Here is a 14,909-nt window from a genome sequence, read left to right on the forward strand (position 1 = left end):
TTTTTTCACATAAAGGTTTTTTTGGAAGACATCTATGCTCATTCATTTACATATTGCCTATGTCTGCTTTCCCACTACAACAGCAGAGTTAGTTACAACAGAGACCACATAGCTTGCAAAGCCTAAAATATTTACTGTATGGTCCTTTATAGAAAACATTTGTTGGTCCCTGATCTAAAATGTTCAGTTTTCCACAAAAAATTATGAGATATACAAATAAATAGGAAGGGGAAGCCTATATACAGAAAGAGGACACACTTAATAGAAACTGGCTCTGAGGGGGCCTAAATGTTAGACTTAACAAAGATTTCAAGGCAGCTGTTATAAATATGTTCAAAGAACTGAAAAAATAAGCAAGTTTTTAAATTAAAGTATGACAACAACTCAATAGAGAATATCAATCAAAAGATAGAGATTATAGGGCTTCCCTGGTGGCGCAGCAGTTGAGAGTCCGCCTGCCGATGCAGGGGACACGGATTCGTGCCCCGGTCCGGGAAGATCCCACATGCCGCGGAGCGGCTGGGCCCGTGAGCCATGGCTGCTGAGCCTGTGCGTCCGGAGCCTGTGCTCCACAACAGGAGAGGCCACAACAGTGAGAGGCCCGCATACCGCAAAAAAAAGAAAAAACAAACAAACAAAAAAAAACCAAAAGATAGAGATTATAAAACAAAACAAATGCCAGAGTTGAAAAGCACGGTAACTGAAATGAAAATTCACCAAGGGATTCAACAGCAGATTTGAGATGGCAGAAAAAAAGAATTAGTGACCTTGAAGATATATCAATAGAGATTATCCAATCTAAAGACAAGAAAGGAAAAACGATGAAGAAAAATAAACACATACTAACATATGTGTAAGGGGAGCCCCAGAAGGAGGAGAGAGAGAGAGAAGGGCAGGAAAAAAAGGTCCAAAACTTCCCAAATATGAGGAAAAACAATCTACCCATTCAAGAAGTGCAATGAACTCCAAGTGCAATGAACACAAGAATCCACAAAAAACCTACTAGTACCAGCAAATGAATTCAGCAAGGTCACAGGACACAATATCAATATGTAAAAATCAACTATATTTCTATATACTAGTACATAATCTGCAAATAAAATCAGGAAAACAATTCTATTCCCAATGACATAAAAAATTAAGTATTTCATACAGTTGTTAAAAGAAGTGCAAGAGTACAGTAATAGCTATACAACATTGCTGAGAAAAACTTTAAAAAACCCCTGAAATACACAGATGTTCCATTTTCATGAATTCAAAAACCTAATGTTAAGATTACAATTCTTCCTAAATTGATCTATAGATTCAGTATAACCTCCATCAAAATCCTAATAATTATGCATAAGCTGATAAGCTGAATTTAAATTTTATGAAAACACAAATGACCTAGAATACCAAAACAATTTTGAAAATTAAGAACATAGTTGATGGATTCATAGCTGCCAATTTCCAAACTTACTAGAAAGCTATAATAATCAAGACAGTGTGATACTGATATAAGGACAAACACAGATCAATGGAACAGAATTAAAAATTCAAAAGCTGATCCTTATATTTCATTTGTTAAATAATTGATATTTAACAAAAGTGCCAAAACAATTTAATGAGAAAAGGATAGTCTTTTCAACAAATGGTACTAAGATAATTGGACATCTGCATGTAAAGAGAAGAATAAAGACCCTTACCTCATAACACATACAAATGAATGCAAAATGGCATAAACCTAAATGTAAAAACTAAAATATAAAGCTTTTAGAAGAAAACATAGGGGAAAATTTTCATGACCTTGGGTTAGGCAAAGATATATTTAGATATGACACCAAAAATATTGTACAATCCATAAAAGAAAACAATTAGTAAGTTGGACTTCATCAATATTTAAGATGTTTGTGCTTCAAAAGACACTATTATGAAAAGGAAAGCCATGACACAGACTGGGAGAAAATACTTCTAAATCATATGACTGATAAAGAATTCTTGTTAAAAATAAGAACTCTTATAACTCAATTAAAAAAAAAATTTAAAAATGGAGCAGAAGATTTGAATAGATATTTCATGAAAGAAGAAATAGGAATAGCTAATAACCACAAGAAAACATGTTCAACATCATTAGCCATTAAGGAAATGCAATTTAAAATCACTATGAGATACTACTTCACACCCATTAGAATGACTATAATCGAAAAGACAATAACAGGGACTTCCCTGGTGGTCCAGTGGTTAAGAATCTGCCTTCCAATGCAAGGAACATGGGTTCAATCCCTGGTTGGGGAACTAAGATCCCACATGCTGTGGGGCAACTAAGCCCACGCACCGCAACTACTGAGCCTGTGCACTCTGGAGCCCATGCATCACAACTAGAGAGCCCACATGCCGCAACTACTGAGGCTGCACGCCACAAGTAGAATGCCTGTGAGCCGCAACTACTGAACCACATACTGCAACGAGAGATCCCGCGTGCCGCAACTAAGACCCGACGCAGCCAAGTTAAAAAAAAAAAAAAAGACGATAACAAGCACTGAGGAGGATGTAGAAAAATTGGAACCTTCATACATTGCTTGTGGAAATGTAAAATGGTACAGCCACTCTGGAAAACAGTTTGGCAGTCTCTTAAAATGTTAAACATAAATTTACTGTAGCACCCAGCAATTTAACTCCTAAGTATCTCCCCAAGAGAAATGAAAACCTGTATCCACAAAGTCTTATACCCAATCTTTCATAGCAGCCTTATTCATAACAGCCCCAAGCTGGAAACAACTGGTAAATGGATAAACAAAATGTAGTATATTAATACAGCGATGCAATATTATTCAGCCATAAAAAGGAATGAAGTACTGATACAGGCTACAATATGGATGAACCTCAAAAACATCATGCTAAGTGAAAGAAGCCAGACAAAAAGGTCACATATTATAAGATTCATTTATAGGCACTGGACAGAAAAGGCAAATTTATTGAAATGGCAAGCAGAATAGTGTTCGCCTGGGTCTAGGGGTGGGAGCTAAGACTGACTGCACATGGTGGACACTAGGGTTCTTTTTTAGGTCATGAAAATGTTCCAAGACTGGATTGTGGTGATGATTGCATACATTAACTAAAATGTACTGAATTGTATACTTCGATCAGGTGAATTTTACATGTAAATTATGCCTCAAAGTAGTTTTTTTAAAACTCTACATGGATTCCAATTATTTATAGCTTCCAAAATTACTATTCCTTTAATCTCTGATGTTTTTAAAATGACAAAACTTTTCACTAATCATTCCTGCGCTGCAATAAATTTTTTAACTTCCACTCAATTTTTAACATTTTGTGAAAGCTAATTCTCAGAAGTTGGATTCATTTTCTTTAATCTATATAATTGCGATGGCAATTTTGATGAGTTTCTTTCATTCCCCAATAACCCAATGAGTTGATGTAATCAGGCAAAATGAATGATCTAATGACTCAGTCATGATCTAATGACTGTAATACTACTTTACAAAGCTATAATGATTCTAAAGCTCTCTAAGTCTGCTGAAGAAATAAAAACACCACCTGTCAGATAAAATGATTTATACATTCTTTGGTATGTGCAGTATAAATCATTGTCTAACTGGCATGACACCCACTTTTGCATCCTACGTTTTTAACCCTTTTTTGCCCCCTCCATACAGAGAAAAAGAATTTACACTGCTCTTCACTAGATTTTTGTCCTCAAAAAGTCCCAAATATGGCATCAATCTCTTTCCTCAGATCTCAGGAATAACGGCTTCCTCCAGTCATCTATTCCCCCAAACATAGACAAATAACTTCCATGTGTTCTCTGTAATGAATTTACCCTTATGAAGAGAGAAATCATGGAAGACTTATACCAATGGTTTCTTTCTCCATCAATGATCAGGTACATTCCTGATTATATGCCCTCCCTCTATTTGTTGGTCCATTTCTAAGTCTCTACCAGTGGCTTTCAGGAGTACCTGGCTTGGGCTGTGTTTGATTCACAAGGGTCCTGATGGCAGGTCATGTTCCATCATTTTTTTCCATCCAATCTTAAAAAAGAGAAAAAGGATTCTCTCAATCTGTGGCTTACAGTACAAACGTTGAAATTATTTTTAAACATATATACATATATATTTATAAACATAAAGACAAACACAAAGATTTAATTTCATGTCAGTCTTCAGGCTTCAGTTTCATTCCAAGCAACTTCTTTCCCATATATTTCTAAATGTTAAATTCTGGGAAAATTAGTTACAACTGAATATTCATTGAATTTATTAAAGTGTATGTACATGGATTTTTTTAACAAGCCAATTCTTATCTGGCCTAAAAGGAATCTATTTAAATTAAAAATTCAATCAGTAAATTCAACAAATATCTATTGAACACCTACTGCTCAACAGTCCCTGGATACTTAGGGACAAATAAGGAACAGTTTCCACCTTCAAGAAGTTTATAAGCTGATAGGAGAGAACTAACCAGAACTACATATAATTTAAATCAGATTGGGATAAATACCACAATATTTTTTTTTAAAAAAAGCCATGAAAACATAGGTTGCACTTGGGAATCATGGAAGATTTCAAAAACTTCCCTTGACAAAAAGATAATGCTTCAACTGGAATGGAACTGGGAGTGGAGAGCAGTAATAGAATCCCGGGGAAGAGAGTCAAGTGGGGTGCAGTATAGATGTAGTCTCAGATGAGTGAGGGCATATTGGGAGAGAAGGCTGAAGTCTGATGAAGAAAATAATACTAGCTAATATTTATTGAGCATTTACTATGTGCTAAGTACTATTTAAAGCACTTTACATATATTAACTTATTTGATCCTCACAACTACCCTATGAGGAATGTACTGTTATTATTCCCATTTTATAGATGGCAAAACTGAGGTATAGAATAGTTAAGTAGTCTGCTCATGCTTACACAGACACAGATAACAGTTATGGAGCCAGGATCTTGAAATCCATAAATAATAAAAGAAGAACAAATTCTATCTCACCCCTAACTACCTTCATTATAAGAGCAATTAACAGGTATCTTAACTACCCCTTCTCCCATTAATTCCTAGGCCATCCTTCAAGGCCCAGCTCAAATGTTTCCTTCCTACAAAACCTTTCTTGATCCCCCAGCTGAACAATATATATTTCTCCTCTAAGCTTCGTAGCACTTATCTGGATCAATCTTACAGCAAACAGCTTATGAACAAAATCTTAATGTTTCATTCCTAGCAGTACAGATTTTATGTGCATCATTCCCTCTTTTAAGTTCTCCTTTATACTTTGTATTCCCCACCACTCCTAGGGCAGTGCCTGGCACGTAATGGTAGCTATATCTATGGAGCATTTATTCTTGGCAAGGCATTGTGCTGAGTATTTTACAGGAATTCTCTCACAAAATCCTTACAGCAACCTATTCATGCATTCAGTCGCTATTTTCAGTCCCTTCTGTGGCAAATAAAATACTAGATGACTCTTAAACTCAGTAAACAAGGCAGATATGGTCCATGTCCTCAAGAAGCTCACAGTCTATGAAGATTGGTACTATTGGTATCCTCTAGAATAGAGATGAGGAAAAGTGAGGCTCAAAGAAGTTAACTTGTTTGCCCAGAATCACACAGCAAAAAAGTGACAGAGTCTGAATTCAAACTCAGCTCTCCAGACTGGATATTTGGGACCCTGTGCATAAAACCACTATGGTCTAAAGGAGGCCCCTGATAATCACTTATTGAAGGAAAAGTTTTAGAAAACCCCTACAATGAAAACTATCCCGAGGATAATGAAGACTTCCATTCAATTCCGCTCGGAGAGGAAAGCAGGAAATGAGCAACAGTGCAGATGGAGGTTGTAGTAGTAGCCTCATACACACCTGATAGCTCAGAACTGCTAATCAAGCCATCTGCTGAGGAGACCTCCTCAGCACTGAGGATTTCCTCGTGGCCCTTAAAGTGGTCCCTCCTGAGCAACAAGGCTTCGCTGCGCGCCAGGATGGTGTAGCGAAGTCACTAATTCTCAGTGAGACCCTGTATCTCCTACCAGATAACCGGTGGCGTGGAATGGAAGGTATAGACGCACGGCTCCTTATTTAAACGTGGGGCAACTATTCTTGAAAGGTGAACCCCTGCCCCCGAGAGAATAGGCCTCCAAAAAAGGTGTGAGTCTATACTTCTCACCGGAGGAGTGAGGAAGCAACCACGAGGGGATTACGAGAGGCCCTACACACAACGCAGGCACCCCTGGCCCTGTGGGCCGGACAGCCCACAGCCCACAGCCTGCTGGCCAGACAGACTCCCTCCTCCAAACGCCACTGTGGCAGCCGCACTGTTTGGCCTATCCTAGTCATCGCCCGAACAAAAGAGGTTTTAGAGTAGCGATATCCCAAAATATAGACCAGGCATTAATAGGCGCCTGGAGGCACGCGTCTTACTCCCCACGACTTCTTAGCCCAACAGACCACCTGACTTTACACCAGGTTCTCCGCGTTGAGCAGCGGAGACGACCTCTAAGGGCCAGACCCTGGCCCAGGGGCTCCTGCAACAGCGTGGACACACAGCCTCCGCCACTAGGTCGACTCCGGTTCCCGCGACCCGCCAGCTGGCAGGCCCCGCCCCGCCCCGCCCCCTACGCTCTGGCACTTAGCCCGGAAACACGCTCACTGGAGCGGCGGCCGGGACACGGTAGGCTTGTCCTGTGCTGGCCGTGCTCTTCACCGCCCCCGCCACGCCCCTCGACCCCTCACCGCCCATGGCCTGCTGCGCCGGCGCAGGATGCTCCAGGCCCAGCCTTCCCTCGACCGCTGAGCGCATGCGCCTTGAGAGGCCGGCTGGGTGAGGGCTTCCTAGCGAGGGAGGGGGAGACGGAAATGGAGGGCCTCCGCGCGCATGCCTTCGCCCCTGACACCGAGCCCGCTGGAGAGCTCGTTGGGCGGAGCCGGGGGGTGGCGGTCGCCGGGGAGGTCGAGGCCCTGGGTCCGACCCCAAGCTGGAGCGGGGTCCCGGAGGCCCGCTAACCCGCCGGTGTTTGTGTGTATGTGCCCTCGCAGGGAGACATGGAGAACTGTTTGGCGGCCGCGGCGCTGAACGGGGTGGACCGACGTTCCCTGCAACGCTCGGCTAGGCTGGGTCAAGAAGTGCTGGAGCGGGCCAAAAGGAGGGCGGTGGACTGGCATTCGGTGGAGCTTCCCAAAGGCAGCGTGGGGGTCATTTCCCGGGAGCGGCCCTACAGAGAAAGAGGGCCCCCATCGCCTTGTCCCAGGAGAGGTGAGGGCCCCAGTGCTGCGGAACCAGCCCATTCATTCGCTCAGCAGCGGCTTGCTGAGAACCTGGGCACGCCACACAGCAGCACCCGAGGGATGCTGTCCTTGGCGGAAGCTGTTAAGTATCAGGACAGTGAACCGGAAGGCCTTTTGAAAACGCTTGACATTTGACAGATTCCTATTGGCTAGCTTTAGGATACCGCTAGAGACCGCTAGTGCTCGGCCCTGGTTGGTTACTTTTTACAACAATTCTTACAGGCTACCATTTGATATTAGAGGAAAGCCAACAAACCTGTCTTTGTCCTGGAAAAAGTGCATGTCTGTGTATTCCTTTTAGAGTTGGAATTCTTTCTCAGTAAGAGCCTTTTACTGACTTAAACTTGCAGTGGCCTTTCAAAAAGTAAAAAGGAAGGTATTCCCAAAATGACCTCCTTCTCCAGTAGGGAATACAGATCTCACCTGTGACTTGCCGTTTATTCAAATAGAGAGAAGAAAGACACCCAACCCTCAGTGCTTCCTTCAGAACAATGGCTGAATTCATGGACTATACTTCAAGTCAGTGTGGGGTAAGTTGGTGGCCAAAGTCATGCCCCTGATCTGCCTGCTGATGGATCACAAAGTGGATTTTTGTGGAATTTAGGGAGAATCTGGAAGACTGCCTGTTCACCCTGCCCTGCCTTCGTGGGCAGGTTGTAAACAGCCAAGGATTTAAACCAGGTGATAAATCCAGGTTAGAATTCATTCAACAAATATTGAATGCTTAACTTCAACTGTTATGAGGATACAGCAATGCACAAGCCAGAAAAGATCTGCCCTCACTATTATTTAGGGGGGTGGGGCTTATTTGCTGAATTCCAAAACAAGTCCGAATATTAGCGGTTTTTAAAACTTTGAATTTTTTTTTTTAATCAGTAAGATCGTTCTAAACTGGAACCGAGCCTCTCTGTTTTCAAAGCAAAAACTGAAACAGGGTCCCTCCATTAGATCTTAATCTCTGTTCCAAGTCCCTGGTAAGGTAGTGTGTGCTTTTGTGTTTGTGTGTGTGTGTGTGTGTGTGTGGCCACACAGCATGTGGGATCCTAGTTCCCCAACCAACTTGCACCCCCTGCATTGGAAGCACAGAGTCTTAACCACTGGCCACCAGGGAAGTCCCCCTGGTAATGTAGTTTTTAAGTATGCCCCTTTGGGTCCGTATCACTTGTTGGCCACAGAGGTGGTTATGTGGCACAGATGCAGTGCCCTCATCAGAGGTAGTGTGGCTTAATGGCAGGAGCAGCCTCCCAGGAATCAGACCTGTGTTCTGCCACTTCCTGGCTATAATGCCTTTGGCTAGTTAGTCTCTCTCAGCTTTACCTTCCCACATGGTAAAATGACGATGTTTCAAGTCCTTTCCAGCCCTTATAGTCTGTTTCTTTGGTTTCCACTGAGAGATGAACATCAGAAAATTGTCATAAACTGTAGCACAGGGGACTTATGTGAGATTTTTGGTCCCATTCATTGAAGTGGGTGAACAAAGGTTTTAAAGGCCCTCTTCTCAAAACCATACACTAAGGTCATCTTTAAGTACTTTGAGGGAATGTTGAAGGCAGGCAGCCAACATTCAAGAAAATCACCTGCATGGAAGGTACTCTCTGTCTTCTGGGAATTAAAACAGACTCTGTGGTCTCTTCCAGCCTTAACATTTTATGATTCTTATGTGGTTGTAAGGGTGCTTGGTCTGTATGGCAGAAGGAAGAGAATACCTTGTTTCTGTCCTGCTTTTCAATTTCATAATGAATATTAAGATTCAAAAAATCTCTAATATTTCTACATCTTTTATAAAATCCTTGTGACTCCAAAAATAGGATTCCAACCAGTGAGATACAGTTCAGAGAGTATTTTTATGTTATTATTTTGCTAAATGGTTTTAGAAAAATCCATAACTTTGTCTCTGCTATAAAGTGATCAAGTTAAACACTTGGGTTCATGGGTCAGTAAAAGGAATAATATTTGTCTTTGGTTTGAGGTTTAGCAAATTGGTGTTCTTCATTTTGGTTTTCAGTTCATGCTTTATTTCAAACCTCCATTAAGGAATGGAGGCTCAGAACTCCTCAGCTTTCTAGAAATAGAATTAAGAACGGTGTTTGAGTTTGCTTTCAGAATTTTGAAGCATCCCCTAAATTACATCATTAGAGCCATGTCCTGACATGCTTTCCCCAGCTTCTCATTCTTTTGGTCTCTTGCCTTAAACACTGTCCCTACCCTTTGTTCAAAACAAGCAGGCTTATGTTGTCCTCATCATTAGTCACAATCAGGGGCAAGTCTGAGGTTAACTTTGAGGGGGAGGAAGGAAGTAGACAAGAAAAAAACTGCATTCTGATCCTTTGGATTATTTTTGCTTAAATCGGAGTCTTCTCCCTTCCCTCCTCCGCATGGGGAGAATGGCTGCATAGCTGTTGCGTTTATGTTACATTTCCTGTTGTATTTCTAAATCTCAAGGAGACGCACCTCTCTCTTCTCTTATCCTTGTCTGAGACTTAGTAGACACAGACCTGTTTGTCAGAAGTTGTCATGAGAGGAGATGAAAGGGCTTGTGTATTTGACCTCGGGGTGAGGATGTTGTGAAAATTATTTAACCTGGTAGAGAGCATGGTCCTACCCAGCTTGAGTTGCCAGAGTTCTTGCCCTACAGAGGCAGCAGATGGCAGCAAAGTAAGGCCAAGTGCAGTTTCCTTCTCTGCAGCCACTTTACACGGGCCAAGATTTGTTACATGACTTCAGAGGCCTCTCAAGAGGGCAGGTAATTTACCTTTGCTCTCTTGCCTCCCTCCTTAACCATACTTTGCCCAAGTAACAAGGAGTTTTTTGAAAATTTGACCAGTCTATTTGGTTACCCAGCATCCTTCCCATTACTTCTCTAGAAATATTATTCATCTGTGCCAGAGGAAGGAGGGGCAACCCACGTGTATCGTTATCACAGAGGGAAGTCGAAGCTGCACTTGTGCTCGGACACTGGGAATGGTCAGGTATGTATCCTCAGCTGTGCTGTGCTGTGCCCTCAGCTTCCCAAGATAGGAGGCCCTACATCTTAGAGCTCCTGCTGGATTGTATTATTGGATGCCTGGGTGACTCAGCATTACAGCGCTCAACAGAAATGTTTCACCTCCCAGCCTTAGAGAACTTACAGCAATGAACATGAAATAGGAGTTTTTGTCCAAAATAAGAGATTGATGCCACTGTCGGATCTTCAGTTGAACCTGCAGTCCTGGGCCAAGGGATTCTTGGACAGGCTTAACAAAAAGCGCTTCAAATATCCTCTTCTACATCTAGGGGTATGAAAGAGATTTTTTTTTTTTTTTTCGGTACGTGGGCCTCTCACTGTTGTGGCCTCTCCCGTTGCGGAGCACAGGCTCCGGATGCGCAGGCTCAGCGGCCATGGCTCACGGGCCCAGCTGCTCCGCGGCATGTGGGACCTTCCCGGACCGGGGCACGAGCCCGTGTCTCCTGCATCGGCAGGCGGACTCTCAACCACTGCGCCACCAGGGAAGCCCTTGGGGGGTTTCTTTTTAACAAAATGCTTTTCCTAAAGATAACAATTACAAGCCTCTCACTGCAAATTACCTGTATTTTACCACATGTCACTCTGGGAAGCCAAAGACTCTACTTGTTGAACTGATCCAACAGGACTCCTTTGTTGTTGTTTCTGGGGAGAGTAGGCTTTTTTTTGCTTTTGTTTTTCTTTTTAAACTCCCCTGGTTGTACTCAAAGATAGCAAACTTAAGTTCAGAGTCTAATCCACAGGTTGGATTCCTGATTTCTCTGGCCTGTGGGTTTAGGGAAGGGACGGGAGAGTGGCCGCAGGGATGTGAGCCATCCTGTTTCCCTGGCCTGGGGTACAAGGGGTAGCACCAGAGCCTGGATCCTGGGCTTCCTCTTCTGCCCTGGCCTAGGCCCTCTTAAGAGTGCTTGACCCTAAGGGAGTTACATGTGAGCAAGAGTCATTCGTATCCCTCCCCTCCCTTCCTATAAGACGTAAATTGGTGCCTCTAAGGGAAATTGACTTTCTCAGTTCAGCCTCTTCCCCTCTAGTACTCCCACTGCTGGGAGAACCTTGGAAGAGAATTCTATTTTCTGAGAGCCTGTTAAATGTCAATCACTTTTGCACTTTAGATCTTCCTTACAGTGTAGTATGCCGAAGCTATAGACTAGGAAACCAAGGCATAGAGAAATTAATCTGTCCCTCTCAGTAAATGACAGAGATAGGATTCAAACTCAGGTCTATCTGAGTCCAAAGCCCATGTAAGGATAAAAAGTAATCATGGTAAACATCTGACTAAAAATACTTCGCACAATTCACTAAAAGCCTTAAGAACTTAGGTGACAACTTGGAAAACACTGACAGAACAATTGTTAGTTCCTAATTAAGTAGGACAAATTTCCTCTCTACCATCCAGAAGTCAAAGTTTGGGCCCTAATCAGTGTTTCTACCTCACTCTTCAGAGAAAAGACACCCCCCTTCATGTTGGAGGCATCCGTCAGGCGTCAGAGTGTGCACTAGAGGCATCCCAGCCTGTGAGTACAGAACTTCTAGGGTACTGGGCTCCACCACCACTGCAATTCCATGAACTGATCTGGTTACTATAAGGTTCTTTGTACTGGATCTATAGTATTTTTAAGTTGGGATATTTTTACCCTTGGGGACAGTGTACAACATTTTAGTTCAGCGTAAAATTATGTTTCCTTGGTATCCTTCCTTCACTTGAAATTTCAGGAATATTCTTTGTGCCTGAACTCATAGTTGTGGTTGGAAAGAATGCAAAGTATTCATATCTCCATTCCTACAGCTCAGCTGGGCTGGCAGCGGGTCCTGTTGGAATTCCACCATCTGTTCAAGCAGCAGGAGGGGCCTGACCCTCCTGCTTACAAAGTGAAAACCATTGCTGAAATTCTGAAACGTATACATTTGGTTAGATCAGGTTCCAAAACATTTGAAGGGATTTGTTCCTATTTTCTGCAAATGTTTCTCTTGAAAACATACAGTGATGTTTTTAGGATAAAATATTCATTAGTTCATGAACCCAGGGAATCTTTTGGAACTTGGAAGGGCTGGAATTCTGAGGAATGGAACTCTGGTGTGTTGCTGCAATAGTTTGCTTAATTTTTGTTTGTATACAGTGTGCTACTAGCCAGGATTCAGAATATACTAGAGTTAGTAGCAACTAAGACTATTCTGCTTTTAGTACAAGTTGTTAGGCTTAGATGCCTCCAGTACTTACTGTATTTTGGTAATGCTAATCTTCCTGATGTTCACAGTGTTGGAATCACAGATGCCAATCTTGCCCCTTTTATGCAGACAAATGAAGCATCCTTGGCTTTCTGCAATTCTGATAGAGCTGTATTTTCTGAAACCTCCTTTTGTTTATTTTCATAGTTGATGACCAATAAATAGTTGTGGCGTTCTCATACATATTCACATCAGTTAAATGATGATAAGCCTCCAATTTTGCAGTAACTGGGCATGAAAGGATATAGCATAAAGCAGCTTCGGAAAACCTTGGCTTCAAATCTATTTGCAAGATGGTGAGAGAGGAAGTTTCATAAAAGTATAAATATTATCATTTATTCCTCCTAGCAGAATTTACTGGCCAGTAGTTTGGTTCACCTGCCCCCCCATCCCCAGGGGTGGTGTAGAAATAACAGCTTCTGCCTGTGGCTCCTTCTGAGCATTGAGTAAGCACTGTTAGTGGCCTCCCAGTTGTGGGATAGGCGCTTTGGCTCTTAATTACAGGCTCATTCTGGTTTGTGACTTTGCTCTTTGGCCATTTGAGCTGAGACCCTTCATCTGCCTGCACATCTGCCATGACCACTTCCCAGCCAGGCATGAAGTCTGTCCTTGGAGAATGGCTTGTGCTCAGCTCAGCTCTAAATATAAATCTTTCCACTAACTCCAGCTTCCAGTGTTTTGCAGTATTGATCTTCTTTGACTTACGTCCCGATAAACCCATTGTAAGTTGAAAATACCATAAATTGAAAGTGCATTTATTTTATTTTTATTTTTAAATTTTTATTTATTTATTTTTGGCTGCGTTGGGTCTTCGTTGCTGCGCACGGGCTTTCTCTAGTTGCGGCGAGCAGGGGGTACTCTTTGTTGCGGTGCAAGGGCTTCTTATTGCGGTGGCTTCTCTTGTTGCAGAGCATGGGCTCTAGAGTGCAGGCTCAGTAGTTGTGGCGCACGGCCTTAGTTGCTCCGCAGCATGTGGGATATTCCTGGACCAGGGATCGAACCCCTGTCCTCCACACTGGCAGGTGGATTCTTAACCACTGCGCCACCCGGGAAGCCCAAAAGTGCATTTAATACACCTAACCTACTGAACATCATAGCTCAGCCTCGCCTACCTTAAACGTGCTCAGAACACTTACATACCCTGCAGTTGGGCAAAATCATCTGACACAAAACCTACTTTATAATAAAGTTTTGAATAGTTCATGTATTGATAATTTATTGAATGCTGTACTGAAAGTGAAAAACAGACTGGTTGTATGGGTGCAGGATGGTTATAAGTGCATCAGTTGTTCACCCTCGTGATCCCCGTGGGAGGATCACTGGGAGATCACTCACCGCCGCTGCCCAGCATCACTAGAGAGTATCGTGCTGCACACCGCCAGCCCGGGAAAAGATCACAATTCAAAACTGGAAGTATGGTTTCTACTGAATGCGTATCACTTTCACACTATCGTAAAATAAAAAAACCATAAGTCTGACCATTATAAGTTGGGGACCATCTGCATAGGAGAACCGGTCTCCAAGGGAGGGCTTTAGCCAGCCAGCTGACTTTCTGCATGACAAAGTGGAATCTACTCATAGTGTTCTCAGCTTTAGGTGAAAAGAAATGTTTCATCCTCCTAATAATGAACTTAGCAAAGCACAGTTAAAAAGAATACTTCTCATTATCCCACAGCGCCTTGCCATCACTGCTGATCTGTGATAACAAGTGCCACTGCCTACTTTTGAGCCCCAAAGCAATCGTCATTAGCCTTTCCCTCTACCTGATTCTTAACCTTTCTACTCCAACCAGAGTGTTCCTTTTATGATCCTTCGTGTTCCTATAACAATTTAGTGTTTTCACATACATGCTTGTGAGCTAATTTTAGAAATAAGGAAACAAGCATAAGGAGAGGCTGAGACTGGCCTAAATGGCAGTCCTATTACGTTGCCAAGCCAAGCCTTGAAAGCAGGACCTCCATCTCCCACGTTAGTACCTCACTCCATCACACACAGAGGGAGCCGGGAGGAGGTGCCCTGATGGCACTGGGACATAAAATCTCTAAACTGCTAATATCCACTTTTGCTTCCAGGCTGAGAACATCTCTAAGGACCTCTACATAGAAGTATATCCAGGGACCTATTCCATCACTGTGGGTGTAAATGACTTGACCAAGAAGACTCACGTGGTAGCAGTTGATTCAGGACAAAGTGTGGACTTGGTCTTCCCCATATGACGTTGACCATCGCAGACATCACCTTTTTCTTGTTTGTTTTTTAAGTATCAAGAAGAATAAAGCTACCATGTGTCCTCTTAAAATTTACACATTAATCCTGATTTTAATGCTGACTGACTGTAGAGGGTTAGCTTTCCTAGGAACTAGAGTTTGTCTCTTTCAGTGCCTATTTTAACTTGAAAGTCCCCTCAC

At 42.6% G+C, this 14,909-nt stretch overlaps 2 protein-coding genes across 3 annotated transcripts in view; one reads left to right on the forward strand and one right to left on the reverse strand.

Moving 5' to 3' along the window:
- Nucleotides 1-6,178, reverse strand: part of DENND2B (DENN domain containing 2B) — a 176,351-nt gene extending 170,173 nt beyond the window's left edge. Inside the window, exons 1-2 of one of the 2 annotated variants that reach the window (XM_060105682.1) lie at nt 5,853-6,178; nt 3,960-4,031 (exon numbers count right to left, since the gene is read on the reverse strand). The gene's annotated coding sequence lies outside the window, so the exon portion shown is untranslated. The remainder of the gene's footprint in view (nt 1-3,959; nt 4,032-5,852) is intronic. The other variant, XM_060105683.1, reaches the window with a different exon arrangement.
- Nucleotides 6,179-6,725: 547 nt separating this feature from the next.
- Nucleotides 6,726-14,804, forward strand: LOC132494397 (A-kinase-interacting protein 1-like). The gene is given in 7 exon segments (XM_060105459.1): nt 6,726-6,810; nt 7,026-7,213; nt 7,215-7,242; nt 7,724-7,804; nt 10,139-10,243; nt 11,718-11,789; nt 14,574-14,804. Coding segments are annotated over 6 exon segments (612 nt in total). The 5' UTR covers nt 6,726-6,810; nt 7,026-7,031; the 3' UTR covers nt 14,718-14,804.
- Nucleotides 14,805-14,909: the final 105 nt, after the last annotated feature.

This window comes from Mesoplodon densirostris, chromosome 7, assembly GCF_025265405.1.
Source record: "Mesoplodon densirostris isolate mMesDen1 chromosome 7, mMesDen1 primary haplotype, whole genome shotgun sequence".
Lineage (NCBI taxonomy): Eukaryota > Metazoa > Chordata > Mammalia > Artiodactyla > Ziphiidae > Mesoplodon > Mesoplodon densirostris.